This window comes from Trachypithecus francoisi, unplaced genomic scaffold (genome assembly GCF_009764315.1).
Source record: "Trachypithecus francoisi isolate TF-2019V2 unplaced genomic scaffold, Tfra_2.0 Lachesis_group21, whole genome shotgun sequence".
In the NCBI taxonomy this organism is placed as follows: Eukaryota; Metazoa; Chordata; class Mammalia; order Primates; family Cercopithecidae; genus Trachypithecus; species Trachypithecus francoisi.
Genome location: NW_022681467.1, coordinates 59,564,304 through 59,582,413, shown reverse-complemented (window position 1 = coordinate 59,582,413; position 18,110 = coordinate 59,564,304). Strand labels below are relative to the sequence as shown.

Below are 18,110 nucleotides of genomic sequence, written 5' to 3'. Positions count from 1 at the left end.
AAGAGAAGAAAAAAGAGACATCTCAAATCAATAACTTAACTGTACACCTTAAAGAATTGGGGGAAAAAAAGAGCAAATTAAACCCAAACCAGCAGAAAAAAAGGAAACAAAGGTTAAAATGGAAATAAATGAAACAGAATGGGAAAACAATAGAGATCAGCAACAAAAAAGATCAACAAAATTGACAAACTTTTAGAAAAACTGACCAAGAAGAAAAAACAGGCCATGCGCAGTGCCTCACACCTGTAATCCCAGCGCTTTGGGAGGCCAAGGTGGGCGGATCACCTGAGGTCCAGCCTAGCCAACATGGTGAAATCCTGTCTCTACTAAAAATACAAATATTAGCTGGGCATGGTGGTGACACCTATAGTTCCAGCTACTCAGGAGGCTGAGGCAGCAGAATTGCTGGAATTCAGGAGGCGGAGGTTGCAATGAGCGAGATTGCACCACTGCACTCCAGCCTGGGAGACAGAAAGAGACTCCATCTCAAAAAAAAACAGAAAACAAAAAACAAAACAAAACTAGCTGGGCGTGGTGGCTCATGCCTATAATTCCTGCTACTTGGGAGGCTATGGCAGAATTGCTTGAACCTGGGAGGCAGAGGTTGCAGTGAGCCAAGATCGTGCCACTGCATTCCAGTCTAGGTGACACAGTGAGATTCTATCTCAAAAAAAAAAAAAAAAGAGACGACTCAAATTGCTAAAATCAAGAGAGAAAGTGGAGCTATTACTACTGATCTTACAGAAATAACTAGGACTATAAAAGGATACTATGAACAATTGTATGGTAACAGATTAGCTAACGTAAGACAAAATGGACAAATTCCTAGAAATATGCATGCAAACTATCTAAACTGACTCAAGGCCGGGTGCGGTGGCTCATGTCTGTAATCCCAGCACTTTGGGAGGCCGAGGTGGGTGGATCACCTGAGGTCAGGAGTTCGAGACCTGCCTGGCCAACATGGTGAAACCCCGTCCCTACTAAAAACACAAAAATGAGACAGGTATGCTGGTGGGCGCCTGCAGTCCCAGACACTGGGGGTGCTGAGGTGGGAGAATCACTTGAACTCGGGAGGTAGAAGTTGCAGTGAGCCAAGATGGCACCACTGCACTCCAGCCTGGGCAACAGAACGAGACCAAACTGACTCAAGAAGAAACAGAAAATCTGAATAGACCTAAAACAAACAAAGAATCAGCAGTCAAAAAACTTCCAATGAAAGAAAAGTTCAGAAACTTTTACTACAGTTATTGTACTTTTTAGCTTCCAAAAAGAAAAGTCAATTTCAATATAAAGAAACTGAATCAATAGTCAATAAACTTCCAACAAAAGAAAAGTCCATCTCTCTCTCTATATATATATGATTCTGTTGAATTCTATCAAACATTTTAAGAGGATGAACACCAATCCCTTTTTACCTCTTCCCACGATATAAAGAATACTTCCTAACTCATTCCATGAGGCCAGTATTATGCTGGCATCAAAGCTACAAAAAGACACGTCAAGAAAAGAAAACTACAGACCAATATCCCTTATGAATACAGATGCAAATACCCTCAACAAAACAGCAGCAAATCAAATCCAGCAATGTTATTACATGATAAAGCCTTAAACTTTGAACTGTTAAAAAGATAAGGCTGGGTGCGGTGGCTCACACCTGTAATCCCAGCACTTTGGGAGGCCGAGGTGGGCAAATCAGGGGGTCAGGAGTTCGAGACCAGCCTGTCCAACATGGTGAAACACTGTCTCTACTAAAAATACAAAAAATTAGCTGGGTGTAGTGGCGGGCACCTGTAGTCCCAGCTACTCAGGAGGCTGAGGCAAGAGAATCACTTGAACCCAGGAGGTGGAAGTTGCAGTGAACCAAGATTGCACCACTCACTCCAGCCTGGGCGACACAGTGAAACTCCATCTCATTAAAAAAAAAAAAAAAAAAAAAAAAAGCAAAAAGATAGGGCCAGGTGGCTCATGCCTATAATCCCAGTGCTTTGGGAAGCTGAGGCAGGAGGATCACTTTAGCTCAGGAGTTCGAGACGAGCTTGGGCAACAGAGTGAAATCTCATCTCTACAAAAATAATAAAAAGATAATACACCATGACTATGTGTGATTTATCTGAGGAATTCAAGGATGGTTCAACATACGAAAATCAATTAATATACTACATTAACAGAATGAAAGGAAAAAAAACACACATTATCATCTAAAGCAAAAAAGCATTTGAAAAAAACCAACACAGCTGGGTGCAGTGCAGTGACTCACCCCTGTAATCTCAGCACTTTGGGAGGCTGAGGCAAGATTGCTTGAGCCCTGGAGTTTAAGACCAGTCTAGGCAGCAAAGCAGGACCCTACCTCTACAGAAAAATTAAAAAATTAGCTGGGCATGGTGGCTCACACCTGTAGTCTCACCTACTCAGGAGGATGAGGTAGGAGGATCCCCTGAGCCCAGGAATTTGAGGTTGTAGTGAGCCATGATCATGCCACCGCCCTCCAGCCTGGGTGACAGAACAAGACCCTATCTTTAAAAAAAAAACGGCCGGGCACGGTGGCTCAAGCCTGTAATCCCAGTACTTTGGGAGGCCGAGGCAGGCGGATCACCTGAGGTCAAGAGTTCAAGACCATCCTGGCTACATGGTAAAATCCTGTCTCTACTAAAAATACAAAAAATTAGCCGGGTGTGGTGGCAGGCACCTGTAGTCCCAGCTACTCGGGAGGCTGAGGCAGGGGAATGGTGTGAACCCAGGAAGTGGAGCTTGCAGTGAGCCAAGATTGCACCACTGCACTCCAGCCTGGGCAACAGAGTGAGGAAAAAAAAAGAAAAAATTAGCTGGGTGTGGTGGCAGGCACCTGTGACCCCAGCTACTTGGGAGGCTGAGGTAGGAGAATCGCTTGAACCTGGGAGGTGGAGGTTGCAGTGAGTCCAGATTGTGCCACTGCATTCCAGATTGGGTGACAGAGTAAGACTGTCTCAAAAAAAAAAAAAAGGAAAATAATTCCTTAGAGAAGCATCAAAAATAATACTTATTTAACCAAGAATGTGCAAGACTTGTACAGTACAAAACATTGTTGAAATAAATTAGACCTAAATAAATGGACAGATCCTTCGTTCATGAATTGGAAGACTTAATATTGTTTTTATCTTTTGTTACTGTTGTTGTTTAAGATGGAGTCTCGCAATACAAAAAACTAGCTGGGCGAGGTGGCGGGCGCCTGTAGTCCCAGCTACTCCAGAGGCTGAGGCAGGAGAATGGCGTAAACCTGGGAGGCGGAGCTTGCAGTGAGCTGAGATCCGGCCACTGCACTCCAGCCTGGGCGACAGACTGAGACTCTCTCTCAAAAAAAAAAAAAAAAAAAAAAGATGGAGTCTCGCTCTGTTGCCCAGGCTGGAGTGTAGTGACATGATCTCAGCTCACTGCAACCTCCTCCTCCTAGGTTCAAGTGATTCTCCTGCCTCACCCTCTCGTGTAGCGGGGATTACAGGTGTGCACTACCTCCAACTAATTTGTTTTTTATTTTTAGTAGAGATGGGGTTTCACCACATTGGCCAGGCTGGTCTTGAACTCCTAACCTCAAGCCATATGCCTGCCTCAGCCTCCCAAAGTACTGGGATTATAGGCATGAGCTGCCATGCCCAGCCAGAAGGCTTAATATTGTAAAGATGGCAATATGCCCCAAACAGATCTACACATTCTGTGCAATCCATATCAAAATTCAAACTTTTATGCAGAATTGGACAATCCGATCCTAAAATTCATATGAAATTGCAAAGGATCCAGAAACAAAACAATCTTGAAAAAGAGAGCAAATGGTGAATAACTACCACTTCCTGAATTTAAAACTTACTACAAAGCTATAATAATCAAAACAGTGTGGTACTGGCATAAGACATATACACCAATGGAAGAGGAGAGAGAGCTCACAAATAAACCCATATATGTATGGCCAATTGATTTTGGACAAGACAGTCAAGACCATTCAGTGGAGAAAAAGCATTCTTTTCAACAAATGGTGCTGGGAAAACTGGAAATCCTCATGCAAAAGAATGAAGTGGGGCCAGGCACAGTGGCTCATGCCTGTAATCCCAGCACTTTGGGAGGCCAAAGTGGGCGGATCACGAGGTCAGGAGATCGAGACCATCCTGGCGAACACAGTGAAACCCTGCCTCTACTAAAAATACAAAAATTAGCTGGGCGTGGTGGCAGGTGCCCGTAATCCCAGCTACTCGGGAGGCTGAGGCAAGAGAATCCCTTGAACCTGGGAGGTAGAGTTCGTGCCATTGCACTCCAGCCTGGGCAACAAAAGTGAAACTCCGTTTAAAAAAAAAAAAAAAAGTCCAACACAAATCCAAGAGAATTATCAGTCCTGAATGGTGGCAAGGTAGGTGTCTGTAAGATGCTCCAGAAGCCTTCAGATCAGGCGTGATGCTGACACGGCAAGCAGCGCCGGGTGGAGCAGGGGATGGAACGAGGGCGGGGGGCAACCAGAGCCCTCTGAGCCTCGAAGCCTTGGGCCACTCAGTTCTTCTATTCCTGTTTCCTCCCCTGTCAAATGGTGTGACTGCAGGGCCTACCTATGGGGCTGTTGCACAGATGAATGAATGTGTATGAAATTCTTGGAGCAATGCCTGGCCCAGAGGAAGCATCACAGGGATGTGTCAGATCTCTCATCAAGGGGATCAGGAATTCGAGATCAGCCTGGGCAACATGGTGAAATCCCATCTCTACCAAAAATACCAAAATTAGCTAGGCGTGGCAGTACACGCCTGGAGTATCAGCTATTAGGGAGGCTGAGGTGGGAGCATGGCTTGGGCCAGGGAGGCAGAGATTGCAGTGAGCCAAGATTGTGCCACTGCACTCCAGCATGGGTGACAGAGCAGCGAGATCTGGTTTCAAAAGAAAAAAGACGAAGATACTCAAAGAACTAGAACTAGGGATGATTACGTGGTCAGCCAGAACTATTGGCTAAAAAAGAAAATTACCTACTAGAAGTCTTGGTAAATATTTCTTCTAAGAGGAGAATAAAGAGGAGCAAAAATAAAGCTTACAGAAATAGAGACATCACAGTAATAATTGTAGATATTTGAATATGGAAGAGGTATTATTACCATTAAATGTGTTACCATTTAATGTAATACTATTACCTATTATAACATGGAAGTTACTCTTTTTTGTCCTCACATTGACTTGGACTTCCAAAAAGTTACTTTTTAAGTAATTTCCTAATCAGTTAGATTAGAGATACACTCTGAAGTATTCATAGTTGGAAAAGCCCAGTAACTTCTGGAATTTGCTTTTTTTTTTTTTTTTGAGGCGGACTCTTGCTCTGTCGCCCGAACTGGAGCGCAGTGGCTGGATCTCAGCTCACTGCAAGCTCCGCCCCCCGGGTTTACGCCATTCTACTGCCTCAGCCTCCCGAGTAGCTGGGACTACAGGCGCCCGCCACCTCGCCTGGCTAGTTTTTGTATTTTTAGTAGAGACGGGGTTTCACCGTGTTAGCCAGGATGGTCTCGATCTCCTGACCTCGTGATCCGCCCGTCTCGGCCTCCCAAAGTGCTGGGATTACAGGCTTGAGCCATCGCGCCCGGCCAGAATTTGCTTTAAAATGGTCCAGAAAAGAAAAAAGTAGGACAGGGAAAACAAACAAAACAAGACTGGCAAAATGTTAATCAACGAGGACACTGGATGATGGACCGTGGATGACGGACCGTGGGCAGTGATTATGCTAAGCTCTCTAATTTGAGGTATGTTTGAAAATCTCCATAAAAGTAAAATTTTCAAGTTGAACTCTAGAGAATAAAACTAACAACAGGGCCGGGCGCAGTGGCTCATGCCTGTGATCTCAGCACTTTGGGAGGCCAGGTCAGGTGGATCACTTGAGCTCAGGAGTGTGAAACCAGCCTGGACAATATGACAAAACCCCACCTCTACTAAAACTACAAAAATTAGCCAGGCGTGATGGCTCACGCCTGTAATCCCAGCATTTTGGGAGACTGAGGCGGGTGGATCACGAGATCAGGAGTTTAAGATCAGCATGGCCAAGATGGTGAATCTCTGTCTCTACTAAAAATACAAAAAATTAGCCAGGCATGGTGGTAGGCACCTGTAATTCCAGATACTCTGGACGCTGAGGCAGAGAATTACTTCAACCCGGGAGAAGGAGGTTGTAGTAAGCTGAGACTATGCCACTGCACTCCAGCCTGGGCGACAAGAGCGAAACTCTGTCTCCAAAAAAAAAAAAAAAAAAAAGCAGGCACGGTGGCTCATGCCTGTAATCCCAGCACTTTGGGAGGCTGAGGCGCGGATCACGGGGTCAGGAGATCAAGACCATCCAGGCTAACACAGTGAAACCCCGTCTCTACTAAAAAATATAAAAAAATTAGCCAGGTATGGTGGTGGGTGCCTGTAATCCCAGCTACTAGGGAGGCTGAGGCAGGAGAATTGCTTGAACCCGGGAGGCAGAGCTTGCAGTGAGCCGAGATCGCGCCACTGCACTCCAGCCTGGGCGACAGAGCAAGACTCCATCTCAAAAAATAATAATAATAATAATGGCCGTGCGCGGTGGCTCAAGCCTGTAATCCCAGCACTTTGGGAGGCCGAGACGGGCGGATCACGAGGTCAGGAGATCGAGACCATCCTGGCGAACACTGTGAAACCCCGTCTCTACTAAAAAAATACAAAAAACTAGCCGGGCGAGGTGGCGGGCGTCTGTAGTCCCAGCTACTCGGGAGGCTGAGGCAGGAGAATGGCGTGAACCCGGGAGGCGGAGCTTGCAGTGAGCTGAGATCCGGCCACTGCACTCCAGCCCCGGCGACAGAGCAAGACTCCGTCTCAAAAAAAAAAAAAAAAAAAAAAAAAAAAATAATAATAATAATACAAAAAATTAGCTGGATGTGGTAGCACGAGTCTGTAGCCCAGTTACTAATAATAATAATATAATAATACAAAAATTAGCTGGATGTGGTAGCACGAGTCTGTAGCCCAGTTACTAGGGGGGCTGAGGCAGGAGATCAGTTGAGCCCGGGAGGTCTAGGCTCCAGTAAGCCAGGACTGCGCCACTGCACTCCAGCCTGGTTGACAAAGGAAGACCCTGTCTCAAAAAAAATTAAAACAACCACCAAAGAAAAAAAACTGATGATAGGTTGGAGACCTATTCTCTTCCACATAAGCCTTGCACTGTTGCTCATGCTGGATTACAGTGGCTCCATTTCCGCTCACTGCAACCTTGGCCTCCTGGGTTCAACCAATTCTCCTGCCTCAGCCTCCTGAGTAGCTAGGACCACAGGTGCGCACCACCACGACCAGTTGAATTTTGTTTTTAACGGAGATGGGGTTTCACCATGTTGACCAGCGTGGTCTTGAACTCCTGACCTCAGGTGATCTGCCTGCCTTGACTTCCCAAAGTGCTGGGATTACAGGCGTGGGCCACCGCACCCGGCCACCTTCTATGCTTCTTGATTTACCCCAGAAGAAAGACGCAGACGCCTGAACACAGCCACTGTTGTCACAAAGCATGCCTGCCCCAAGACGCTGAGACAAAACTGCAAAGCAAAGGGAGGGCCCATCCTGACCCGACCCTGTGTGCGTGCCCCTTACGCCCCAAGGTTGGCATCCTCATAACAAAGGGTTTTACCTGCAGTTCTCCTTGAAGCGGCACTTTCCCTCCAGGAAGAACGGGCACGGCTTCAGAGACTTGTGAGTGGGGTACAGGTAGAGCACACGGACACCCGCCGAACCATCCTCCGCCTCTTCCGCTCCCACCACCATGGCGTTGTGATACTCCAGAGTGCCCCATGAGCTGTAGTAGGGTGCGCTCACCTTTGTCCCACTCAGCTCTTCCTCGTCCTCTCCCTCTTCCTCCTCCTGCCCACCTGCTGCAGATTCGGGCCCCGCCTCTGCTTTAGGAACGGTCTCTGATCCGGACTCAGGGGCTGCTGCTGGTGCCTCCACCGCCTCAGTGATGGCCTCCCGGAAAGCCTGGTACTCAGCATCTTCCTGGCCCGCGCGCTCTTCGTCCAGCGCGGCCAGCAACTTGCTCTTCCTGACAGACACCAGGCTGGCCTCGGTGAGCTCGATGAGCTCCTTCAGGTCCCCCTGCAGCTGGCGCAGGTCCGCCTGCTCAGACGAATCCAGGCCGGCGCCCAGGGCCAGCTCCACCTGCTGCAGCTGCGCACGGTAGGTCTGCAAGGCCGACTCCAGGCTCTCCTCGTCCATGCTGAGACAGGGAGGCGCTGGACCAGGGCTGCGAGAAGAGAAGCCAGGTGAGCCCCACGTCTCGGGATCGGCCCCACAGACTGCGGGCGGGCACGGGCACGTCCCCTTTCCCTCGGGTAGACACCGGCTCAGAGGCACAGCTCCCAGCGCAGAGGTCGCAGCCCGGGTACCCCCGCTCAGGCTCCGCGCTTCCCTTCCGAGCCGCCCTGGGCTTGCCGCTAGCCGGGTCCCGCGTCACTCCGGAGACCCCTCCCCGCGGGGCGCCCCGCCGCCCGGCCCTCCGCCGAGCCCACTCGCTGTGCCCGCTGCCTTCCAGGCCGGCCCCGCCCCCGCGCCCGGCGTCTCTGCCGTCTGGCCGGGGCCGCGTCCCCGCAAACCGCGGTCCCCTCTCCCCAGGCAGGGCACCTCCCCCGTGCGGTTTCCCAGCCGCCGCCATAGAGAGCCCGCCAGTCTCACCAGCTAGAGCGGCCCGGCGCCCCTCTTTCGTCCCCACCGCCGACCAGCACTTCCTCCGGAGCGCCGCCACTTCCGGAAGTGCCTGGCGCGCGGGGACAGCCGGGAAGCGGAGCGCGGAGGCCGCCGGGAAGCGTTTCAGCTCCTTCCCTGAGGCCGGCTCTCGTCCCGTCAGGCGCCGCGCGGGGTTAGCGCGAGGTCAGCGGAGGTCCGCGGGGGTCAGCAGCGGCGGCTCCGAGGTCGCGGCGGTCGCAGGTAGGCCGCAGGCTATGCGGTGGGGCGCGAGGCCCGAGGGGCGGCCCAGAGCTCGGGGTGGGACGCAGGTGTGACAGGAACCAGCTTTAGCTGCTTGTCGGCGAGCCTCCAACCTGGCGGCTGCGGCATGGGGCGGCCGTAGCCGGGGTCCCCGACGCGGGCTCTTCCTCCGCAAGAGTCGTTCCCTGCCCGCCGCGCGCCGCCTCCGGGAGCAGCCGGGCCGCTGCTCACCCGCCCTGTAGTCCGCTCCCCGCGGGCCGTCCCCGTTTGAAGAAATGGGTTGATGGGGCGTCCCTGGGGAGCGCGCCGGCGGCTCGCTGCTCCCGGGTGGGGCGCGGGTCCCAGGCGGGGTTGCAGCGAGTGTGTTCCCCGTTCCGCGCGCGTGAAGCGTGGGAGCGAAACCTCGGGGGAGGCGGGAGCGCAGCGGAGCTCACCGTGAACACCCGGCTGGGTGGTCCCGCGAGCAGGGGAGGGACCGAGCCGCTGTGGATTCGGAAAGATCGCAGGCATTGCTGTGAGCGGAAGGACGGAGTGGCGGCCGGCCTGGGAGGAGTTACAGGGGTGAGGTGGAAGGGGGACGAGAGTCGGGAATGGCCCCCAGGCTCTCGTCCTGAGCGGCCGGCTGGGCGTGGGGCGCCACTGACCCCCGTGGAGAAGCCCGGGGGAGGGGAGGTGCGTTCTGGCTGCACACTGACCTATGTCGGGGGGCCCAGGGCAGGATGTACACGCTGCTGTCGGGCTTGTACAAGTACATGTTTCAGAAGGACGAGTACTGCATCCTGATCCTGGGCCTGGACAATGCTGGGAAGACGGTGAGTGCCCACTACCTTGCCCGCACCTTTCCCACGGCTGGGTGGCCCCCGCTTCGGTTTTGTGCTGTCAGCTGCATGTTCACTACCCAGATGGAATCCAAATTTCACCTGAGACGACAGGATTGTCACCACCAGCTTCCTGAAGAGCAGAGTGTTGCTTTGTTTCTGTTTTTCTCTCTTAAGGAACAGGCCTGAGTAAGGATATTTGGGAAGCCAGTGCAGCCCCTACTTGATGTGTCTGCCTCTCCCTCTCTCCTCAGACCTTCCTGGAGCAGTCAAAAACCCGGTTTAACAAGAACTACAAGGGAATGAGTCTATCCAAAATCACCACCACCGTGGGTCTAAACAGTAAGAGGTCTAAACAGTAAGGGGTCTAAATAGCAGGCTGTGGGTTTGGGGCCTTGAGGATGCCGTGACGTTCACAGTCCAGCTGGCCCGTGGCCACAGCCCTGTGAGTCCCCTCTCAGGTCTCATTTGAGTGGCACCAGCATGGTTTGCTCCATCCCCGGGGAGAGCTGGGACTGGGTGTGTCGAGGACCAAGGTCATGAGCCTTGCCTGTTTCCTCCTCTCCCCAGTTGGCACTGTGGATGTGGGAAAGGCTCGACTCATGTTCTGGGACTTAGGAGGGCAGGAAGAGCTGCAGTCTTTGTGGGACAAGGTAAGACTCCCTGGTCAGGACCACCCCCCTCCAGCCCTTCAGTGCCATTTCTTTCCAGAGGGCACCCTTTGGGCCCTTCTTCAGCATCTTTTTTTTTTTTTTTTTTGAGACGGAGTCTCGCTCTCACCTAGGCTGGAGCTCAGTGGCACGATCTCAGCTCACTGCAAGCTCTGCCTCCTGGGTTCATGCCATTCTCCTGCCTCAGCCTCCCAAGTAGCTGGGACCACAGGCGCCCGCCACCTCGCCCGGCTAATTTTTTGTATTTTTTTAGTAGAGACGGGGTTTCACCATGTTAGCCAGGGTGGTCTCGATCTCCTGACCTCGTGATCTGCCCGTCTCGGCCTCCCAAAGTGCTGGGATTACAGGCTTGAGCCACCTCGCCCGGCCATTTTTTGTATTTTTAGTAGAGATGGGGTTTCACTGTGTTAGCCAGGACGGTCTCGATCTCCTGACCTCGTGATCCGCCCACCTCGGCCTCCCAAAGTGCTGGGATTACAGGCGTGAGCCACCGCGCCCCGCCTAGCAACTTTCATTACCCACTTTGTCCCTGGGGGTTTCTCTCTGGTCCTGTCCCAGGTTCCCGAGTGGCTCCCTGGTTTGTCCCAGCCGAACCCTTAGCTAAAGTTGCCCCAAAAGTGATGGTAGGGGAGTTTCCTACTTGGGAGTTCCCTGTGATGGGGCCATTGGAGATTCCAAGGAAAGAATCACTAAACGCCAAGGCGATCAGATCAGAGCATGTATTAGGGAACTTGTTGACAAAGTGGGGCATCCTCAGGTCAGGGCACACGTTAGGGGAACCTATTGACAGAGTGCGGCATCCTCAGGTGACCAGCAAAGGGAAGGGTGTGCTCACTGGTCGTGCCTGAAGCTGGGGGAGCAGGGTGTGGCGTTTAAACGAGAATTTAAGGAATTGGGTTCAGGGCTGGGGCTAATTTCTTTCAATGTTTTGAAACCTGAACATTATGTTAACAACCTAAACATCTTACAAGTGTCTGGGAATGTTCAAACCCTGGCTTGGGTTTGAGCCTAAGGGAAACCTCGTTGGCCAGGTCAGAGAGGTCAGGTCAGTCTGTTTCTTTCTCAGTCAGGACAAGACAAAGTGTGGGGACCCGGGGGCCCTGCACTCCCCCAAAGTGAGTGCCTCCTTTCAGCTTAGAGATCTTGCTGCTCACCACCAGGACACAGAAATGGCAAAGATCAGCCAGATGTGGGGAAGGCATGACGGCTGCCTCTCCCCGATGGGGTTACCTCAGTTCTACGACGGGGTTACCTCAGTTCTGCGACGGGGTTACCTCAGTTCTACGACGGGGTTACCTCAGTTCTAGCTTAACATTCGTTCTTCCGTGGTCACCAGAAGACTCCTCAGGGTCCTGCAGCAGCGGTCTCCTCGTTTGACGCAGGTTTTGGGCTTTTCTGAGATCCCAGTGTGGTGCCCCTCCCCCACACCCCCCAGACTACAGTTTCTCTCCTTCTCAGCCTGGGCCAGGCACTGAGTCCAGCACTGAGCAGGGCAGTGCCTGTGGCTTCCTGGGGCTCCCTGCCCTAGGCTGGCACAGTGGGTGTGGGGCGGCCCCGGTGCCTTGGCTGCCCTGATGTTTGCCAGCTGCCAGCGCTAGAGTTGAGTGCCCAGGTCCTGATCTCCTTTTTGATTCCAGTTCCCCTTTCCTAGGCCCTACTGAAGTGTCCCCTCCTGCCGTGACTTCTAGCCAAGAGGGCATTTCTCCCATGGCCAAGTGATCTCTGATAGATCCTGGAGGACCAGTGTAGTCAGATGGGACAAGCTGAGTCAGAGCCTGGGTCCGGTGCCCAGCGTGCTGGGGAGGGACACAGATGATGATGATCTTGTCACAGGCCGGTGTCTCAGGCACAGATGCCAAGACAGGTTGAGGTACAGGATGCATATTGGGGGTCGGCATCAGGAAGGCAGCGAGAATGGGAGAGGAGAGGTCGGTTCAGGCAGCAGGATCTGCGGAGCTGTGGTTGGCCCAGCAGGGAGCCCTGGAGGAGAACTGGCTGTGCTGTGCCATGTGGGGCCAGGCTGGCCGGGACTTCACACCACAGCCTGGTGGGTCCCCAGTGTGGGCTGCCCTGGGCAGGTGTGACCTGGCAGCATGGCTCTTTGCAGCCAGAGTGGGTCCCACAGAAACCAAAACGAGGCCATCCGCTGGTACAGTGTTCTCCAACATGCAGCAAGAATACAGTGGGGCCACAGACGCCTGTACTGGCCGCAGCCGCAGCCTTGCATGGACCCACACTTCCACGTTGGAGAGGGTTCCTCCAAGGTCCCGAGGGTCTCTCTTCAGGGGAAACTGGAAGAGGGAGACTTAAGGGGGCCACTATAGCTCATCCTTGCTGCTGGTCTTAGGGCTGCATTCTTCCTTGACTGTCCCCCCAATTCACTACCGCTTCTGCTGGGGTGTGATTTCCTGGCAGTCTGAGCCCTTCTCCAGATGCCACCTTGGTGGGGCCAGTGGCTCTCTGGGTCCCCAGCTGTGGGATGGCAGCCCCATCTCCTGCCCACCAGGGTCTCCTAGATATGAGGTGCATTTCGTGCCCATGAGGCAGCTGTGGCTCATCGTTCAGCATGTCAGCTGAGTATGTGCTGCTCTAGTGGCTGGGACTCCTGACCCTGCTGAGCTCAGAGCTGGGAGGATCAGCAGCAGAGACCCCCCTGGGAGGGACCGGAAGGGAGGCCTCTGCTCCCACCCTCGTTCCTGTATCCTGCATCCTTGTGCAGAGCGAAAGCGCTATCGTTGGGAATTGGCCTCGTCCTGGGGCTGGACCCCGGGTCGGCGTGCACGTGTGGCCTGTGCCAGGACCTCAGCTCCTGGGTCCTTTTTTTTTTTTTTTTTTTTTTGAGACAGAGTCTGGCTCTGTCGCCCAGGCTGGAGTGCAGTGGCCAGATCTCAGCTCACGGCAAGCTCCGCCTCCCGGGTTTACCCCATTCTCCTGCCTCAGTCTCCCGAGTAGCTGGGACTACAGGCGCCCGCCACCTCGCCCAGCTAGTTTTTTGTATTTTTTAGTAGAGACGGGGTTTCACGGTGTTAGCCAGGATGGTCTCGATCTCCTGACCTCGTGATCCGCCCGTCTCGGCCTCCCAAAGTGCTGGGATTACAGGCTTGAGCCACCGCGCCCGGCAGCTCCTGGGTTCTTTGCTGTGACACTAGTCTCTCAGGCTGGCTGGCACTTGGCAGTTGGGGAGCTCCCTTTGCTGCTGGGGAGAAAAACTCAGACCCACAGTCCCTCTGATTGCTCCACTGGGGTCAGCTGGCCAGCCAGGAGCCACGCTTGGACATTTTCCTCCTTCCCCTCATTGTGGGGTACCACACAATGACCACTGCTGTGACGCCTCCACTGGGGCGTGGGGCTCTAGGTCCTGCCTGCACTCAGCCCTGAGGTGCCACTCCCGTCTCACTGCAGCCCTGCTGGGCTGTGCACCTTGTGCTTGGTAGGTGTGATGGGTGGCTCTGACCACGTGGTCCCATGGTCCAGGACCCGGTTGCACATGAACCTTCTGCCACCCTGTTCAGAAGCCCCGGGGGCCATGTGGGGATTCTCACTGGGCTTGCTGCAGCCTCCACAGAGCTGGCCCTCCTGCCACAGAGGTCTCTGCCTCAGGGTCCGCCTGCTCCTGGGTGTCAGCAGCAGACAGTCTCCACACTGCAGGCTCCCCTGTGGGGCTGGTGGCCTGGGCGTGGCACCTGCTTGTAGGCCAGAGAAGTTCCTGGGGGTGTGGGGGGGCCTCGCTGCCTGCAGAACCCTGGAGGATGCCTGGCCTTGGGCTTCTTTCTCCACTGTGAGAAGTGCAGGTGCACAAGCTTGTCTGGCACTGGGATGGGGTTGCCTGGTACTCCCTGCTCGGACACCCTAAGGATTTCGGAGAGTTGGGCAGTGCCTCCTGACTTCTCGTGCTCTCAGGGGTGTGTGTGTCCTAACACACTGACCACCAGCTTGTCCGACCTGGTCAGCATCCAGTTCCAGGTCTCTGAGACCTCATGCCCAGGCAGGAGAGCTGGCACAGCCTGGAGGCAAAGTGGCAAATGTGAGCTGTTGTCTGCTCCACGTGGACACGGAGTTTCCTGTATTCTTTTCTGATTGGGATAGAGGTACACTCATCTGGTCCGGGGCTCGGCACTCATACCTGAGGCCGCAGGGTCTGTGCCCTGTCTTGCCCAGCAGTGTCGCCAGTGAGCCCAGGACTGACCAGCACAGCCTGCAAAGTCTGAGCTCAGTGACTCTGGCCCTGTCCTGGCAGGGAGGGCTCGCTTTGTAGATGGCGCTGGTCAGTCTTGTCATCCGCATGGCCACAATCCCTCCCCGCACGAGGTGCTGGCACGGCCCCACAGGTGCACTCCCTCGACAGGCCAGGCTGTGGTCTGTGTTCCTCAAGCCCCCAAACCCTATCTTTTTTTTGAGATAGGGTCTCTCATTCTCACCCAGGCTGGAACACAGTGGCATGATCAGAGCTCACTACAGCCTCAACCTCCCAGGCTCAAGCTGTTCTCCCACCTCAGCCTCCCAAGTAGCGAGGACGATAGGCGTGCATTACCATACGCTTTTGTAGAGACGACGTCTCACTGCATTGCCCAGGTTGGCTGTGAACTCCTGGGCTCAGGTGATCCTCCTGCTTCTGCCCCCCAAAGTGGTGGGATAATTGTGAGCTACCACGCCTGGCCCAATCCCTGTCTTTCACCTTTTTCTCTGGCCACCATCAGGCCAAAGGTTGCAGGCAGGTTCTTAGGAACAGTGCCTGGGGGCACCTCCACCAGATTTCCCCAGAACCCCGGAATGCATCCCAGAAGGGTCTTGCACGTGGGAGCTGCTCTCTTGCCCCTTCCTCATGTGAGCCCCCCACAGTGGCAATGACAGGCCTGGCCCTTGGCATGGTGGGGACTGAGCCCCAACTCCTGCTTCCTCCCAGTATTATGCGGAGTGTCACGGCGTCATCTACGTCATTGACTCCACCGACGAGGAGAGGCTGGCCGAGTCCAAGCAGGCGTTCGGTGAGTGTGGCCTGGCTGCTCTGGGAGGAGTGGATGGTGAGTGGGGGCAGGTCCAGCTTGGGCAGCTCTGTACCTGGGGCTGGCTCAGTGTCTGGTCAGAAGCGCTCCTGCCTCGTGGGCAATGCGGGGGCAGAGGGAGCAGCTGTCAGCATCCATGCCTGTGGGCCCCAGGGCAGTCAGAGGCAGGAGGCTGGGTGTGAGGCGCTGCCTCTTCTGCCCTCCCCAGAGAAGGTGGTGACCAGCGAGGCGCTGTGCGGTGTCCCCATCTTGGTGCTGGCCAACAAGCAGGATGTGGAGGTGAGCCCCACCCCTGTCTCCTGCAGCAGCTTCCTAAGTCCCCAGACTCCCCCATAGCAAGGGGAGCAGTGTGTGCACCCAGACACCTCAGGCCCAGTGACCACCTGGGGGCACAGAGCCATTCTCAAGGCCCGCCCTGCCCCCGGCAGCTTCCCAAGCCTGGTTCCTCTCCGGACCTGCTGCTGCCAGCCCTGGAGCTTCTCCCACCTCGGGGCAGACGCCCAGTAGGCCTCTTCCTGCCACGCAGGGCACCTCTCCCCTGAAGGGCGGCTGTGTCTCAGGAGCGTATGACTGAGCTGTGCCGAGACCCAGATGAAACTCAGAGCTCAAAGAAGTGATGCTGGGGCCCTGGTGGGAGTCAGCTGACCCTCACTTGTTGCTGCTACCCTTGGAGGTGGCATCTGTGCCAGCCCCACCCCCAGGGCAGCCCCTCAAGACCTCTCTGAGGTACTGCTGTCCCCTGGAGCACTGGCCACACTGAATTCTTGCTGTCCTCTTGGAGTGGCTTTCACAGAAGCAGTGCGGCATCCAGAGGGCCATGGTGAATCTTTACTGCCCGCCTTCTCTGGGGTGGCTCTCTTGCTCCCAGCCTGTAGGGCTGGCCTCCCCCACAATCTCAGCCGACAAGAGGGCCACCTGGTATGGGGAGGGGTCTCCCCTCAGAGGAAAAGGGAGGGGAGGGCTGCTCTTTTGAGGACTGGACAGGTGGTTGTGAGCAGAAGTCACCATGATTGCAGACTGCCACCATCACTGACGCAGGGCTTCCCCTTCCCTCATCCCCGGCCATGTGGGCCCAATGCAGGGCTCCCACCCCTCTGTTATTCCCAGCCGTGTGGGCCCCTGGGACCTGCCTCCACCACTGCCCAGGAGGCCTCAACCCTCGGTGCCTCATGGTGTCCCCCAGGAAGGGGATGGGGGTGGACTCCTTGGAGCTGTGTGGACGTCTAACAGTTTGTCCCAGGCACTACCAGCCACGTTCAGCCTTGGGGTGAGCACAGAGTCCTCACCGCTGTGGCGTCTGTGGGAGACACTGGGACCCTCGTGGAGCTCTGCCTGTTTTCCTGGGGTGAAGGGCATACGCCCTTCTGAGAGTCCCGGGCCCACAGGCAGGACGGGGCCAGACGTGGGGGCTGCTCCTCATGGCCTTGCCCTTCTGAGAGTCCCAGGCCCACAGGCAGGACGGGGCCAGACGTGGGGGCTGCTCCTCATGGCCTTGCCTCCCCTAGACGTGCCTCTCAATCCCTGACATCAAGACAGCCTTCAGTGACTGCACCGGCAAGATCGGCAGGCGGGATTGCCTGACCCAGGCCTGCTCGGCCCTCACGGGGTGAGTGGAGCTGCACCTGCAGGGGCTTTGGGGACCGAGGCCGGCCCCCTCACACCCCCTGTCTTCACAGCAAAGGGGTGCGCGAGGGCATCGAGTGGATGGTGAAGTGTGTCGTGCGGAACGTGCACCGGCCGCCGCGGCAGAGGGACATCACGTAGGCGTGGCCGCGCTGCCGTCAGGACGGCTGGTCCCCTGGTGCTGGAGGAGTGGCCTGTTGGCTCCCATGCTGCTGATCTGGGGGGTGGGTTTGCTTTGCTTTGGGGTTCTTCCATTTCCTTTGTTTTCTCAAAGACAAACTTTCCTCGACGTCTGGAAAAGTGTAGGCATCCGGAGGTTTTGGAGGGGAGTCTGGCCGCCCGGCTGGCGCCCTCTGGCGGCAGCCTTTCCATGGGGCACAGTGGTGGCCTTTCTGGGCCCTGTCTGGGGGGGTCTGAGGGAGACTTGGTTGGGAATTGGGGCTCCAGTGCTCAGGCTGGCTTGGACTGCCTGGGGACATCCCTGTGGGGCCTTTGGGAGATTCCGTGGGTGCATGTCCACCCCATCGAGGAGGAGGCCAGTCCGCCATGGCTGCCCTCTGGCTTGTGCCCCGTGACCCTGGAGGTGGTCTGGGGCTGATCTTGCCTTGAGGAAGACCCAGGCCATGTCCCCAAAGGCCAGCGGGGGCCCTGGATTCTGATGCAGCCTCGGGACGGAGCCGAGGAGGCCTGGGAGGGAAGACGTACCCTCCACACCTGGGCCTGGCTTCGCCTCATCCTAATCCCCTGGGAGGGAGCTGACCGATGCCAGAAAGCCGAGGGGGGCCTCTGCTGGCTGTTTTTGTGCCCCAGCCCTGCAAGTTGAGGAATGTTTGTGGGGGTCCAGAGCCCTCTCCCAGCCAGGAGAGAACCTCCTGGAGGAGTTCTCTGGGGGACCCTGTGTCAGTGCTGTGCTGGGCCTGCGTCCCCTGCTTGGGAGTGAGGCTGATCCTGGGGCCCTCCCTGCACACCCCCCACTGGGCCTGCCGAGGGCTCTGTTCTTCCTCAGTCTGGCTGTGGGCAGGAGCCGCCTGCCCAGTGCTGCCCGGGGTGAGTGCAAAATAAAGACGGCAAGTGTGGCTCTG

At 55.2% G+C, this 18,110-nt stretch overlaps 2 protein-coding genes across 9 annotated transcripts in view; one reads left to right on the top strand and one right to left on the bottom strand.

Moving 5' to 3' along the window:
* Positions 1 to 8,794, bottom strand: part of ZGPAT (zinc finger CCCH-type and G-patch domain containing) — a 27,509-nt gene extending 18,715 nt beyond the window's left edge. For both annotated transcript variants that reach the window (XM_033187158.1, XM_033187159.1), the window contains exons 1-2: positions 8,662 to 8,794; positions 7,625 to 8,233 (exon numbers count right to left, since the gene is read on the bottom strand). In XM_033187158.1, the coding sequence (XP_033043049.1) occupies positions 7,625 to 8,205 (581 nt within the window). In that variant the 5' untranslated portion in view covers positions 8,206 to 8,233; positions 8,662 to 8,794. The remainder of the gene's footprint in view (positions 1 to 7,624; positions 8,234 to 8,661) is intronic.
* Positions 8,772 to 18,110, top strand: ARFRP1 (ADP ribosylation factor related protein 1). 7 transcript variants are annotated; one of them, XM_033187168.1, is made up of 9 exons: positions 8,877 to 8,913; positions 9,381 to 9,470; positions 9,629 to 9,725; positions 9,986 to 10,073; positions 10,302 to 10,384; positions 15,306 to 15,387; positions 15,614 to 15,684; positions 16,911 to 17,011; positions 17,082 to 18,110. In XM_033187168.1, exons 3-9 carry the CDS (start codon positions 9,633 to 9,635, stop codon positions 17,167 to 17,169), a joined length of 606 nt encoding a protein of 201 aa, XP_033043059.1. In that variant the 5' UTR covers positions 8,877 to 8,913; positions 9,381 to 9,470; positions 9,629 to 9,632; the 3' UTR covers positions 17,170 to 18,110. The 7 variants fall into 7 exon arrangements, 5 of the variants coding, with proteins under 5 accessions (XP_033043058.1, XP_033043057.1, XP_033043059.1 ...); XM_033187167.1 differs by lacking the exon at positions 9,381 to 9,470 and having other exon boundaries at positions 8,772 to 8,913; positions 9,632 to 9,725; XM_033187166.1 differs by lacking the exon at positions 9,381 to 9,470 and having other exon boundaries at positions 8,776 to 8,913; positions 9,627 to 9,725.

Bases quoted from the DNA above. Each gene is read 5' to 3' on its own strand.
- ARFRP1 (XM_033187167.1), top strand. From the start codon at position 9,633: ATGTACACGCTGCTGTCGGGCTTGTACAAGTACATGTTTCAGAAGGAC. The intron at 10,074-10,301 runs GTAAGAGGTCTA...TCCTCTCCCCAG, and splicing joins CACCACCGTGGGTCTAAACA to TTGGCACTGTGGATGTGGGA. The intron at 17,012-17,081 runs GTGAGTGGAGCT...CTGTCTTCACAG, and splicing joins GCCTGCTCGGCCCTCACGGG to CAAAGGGGTGCGCGAGGGCA.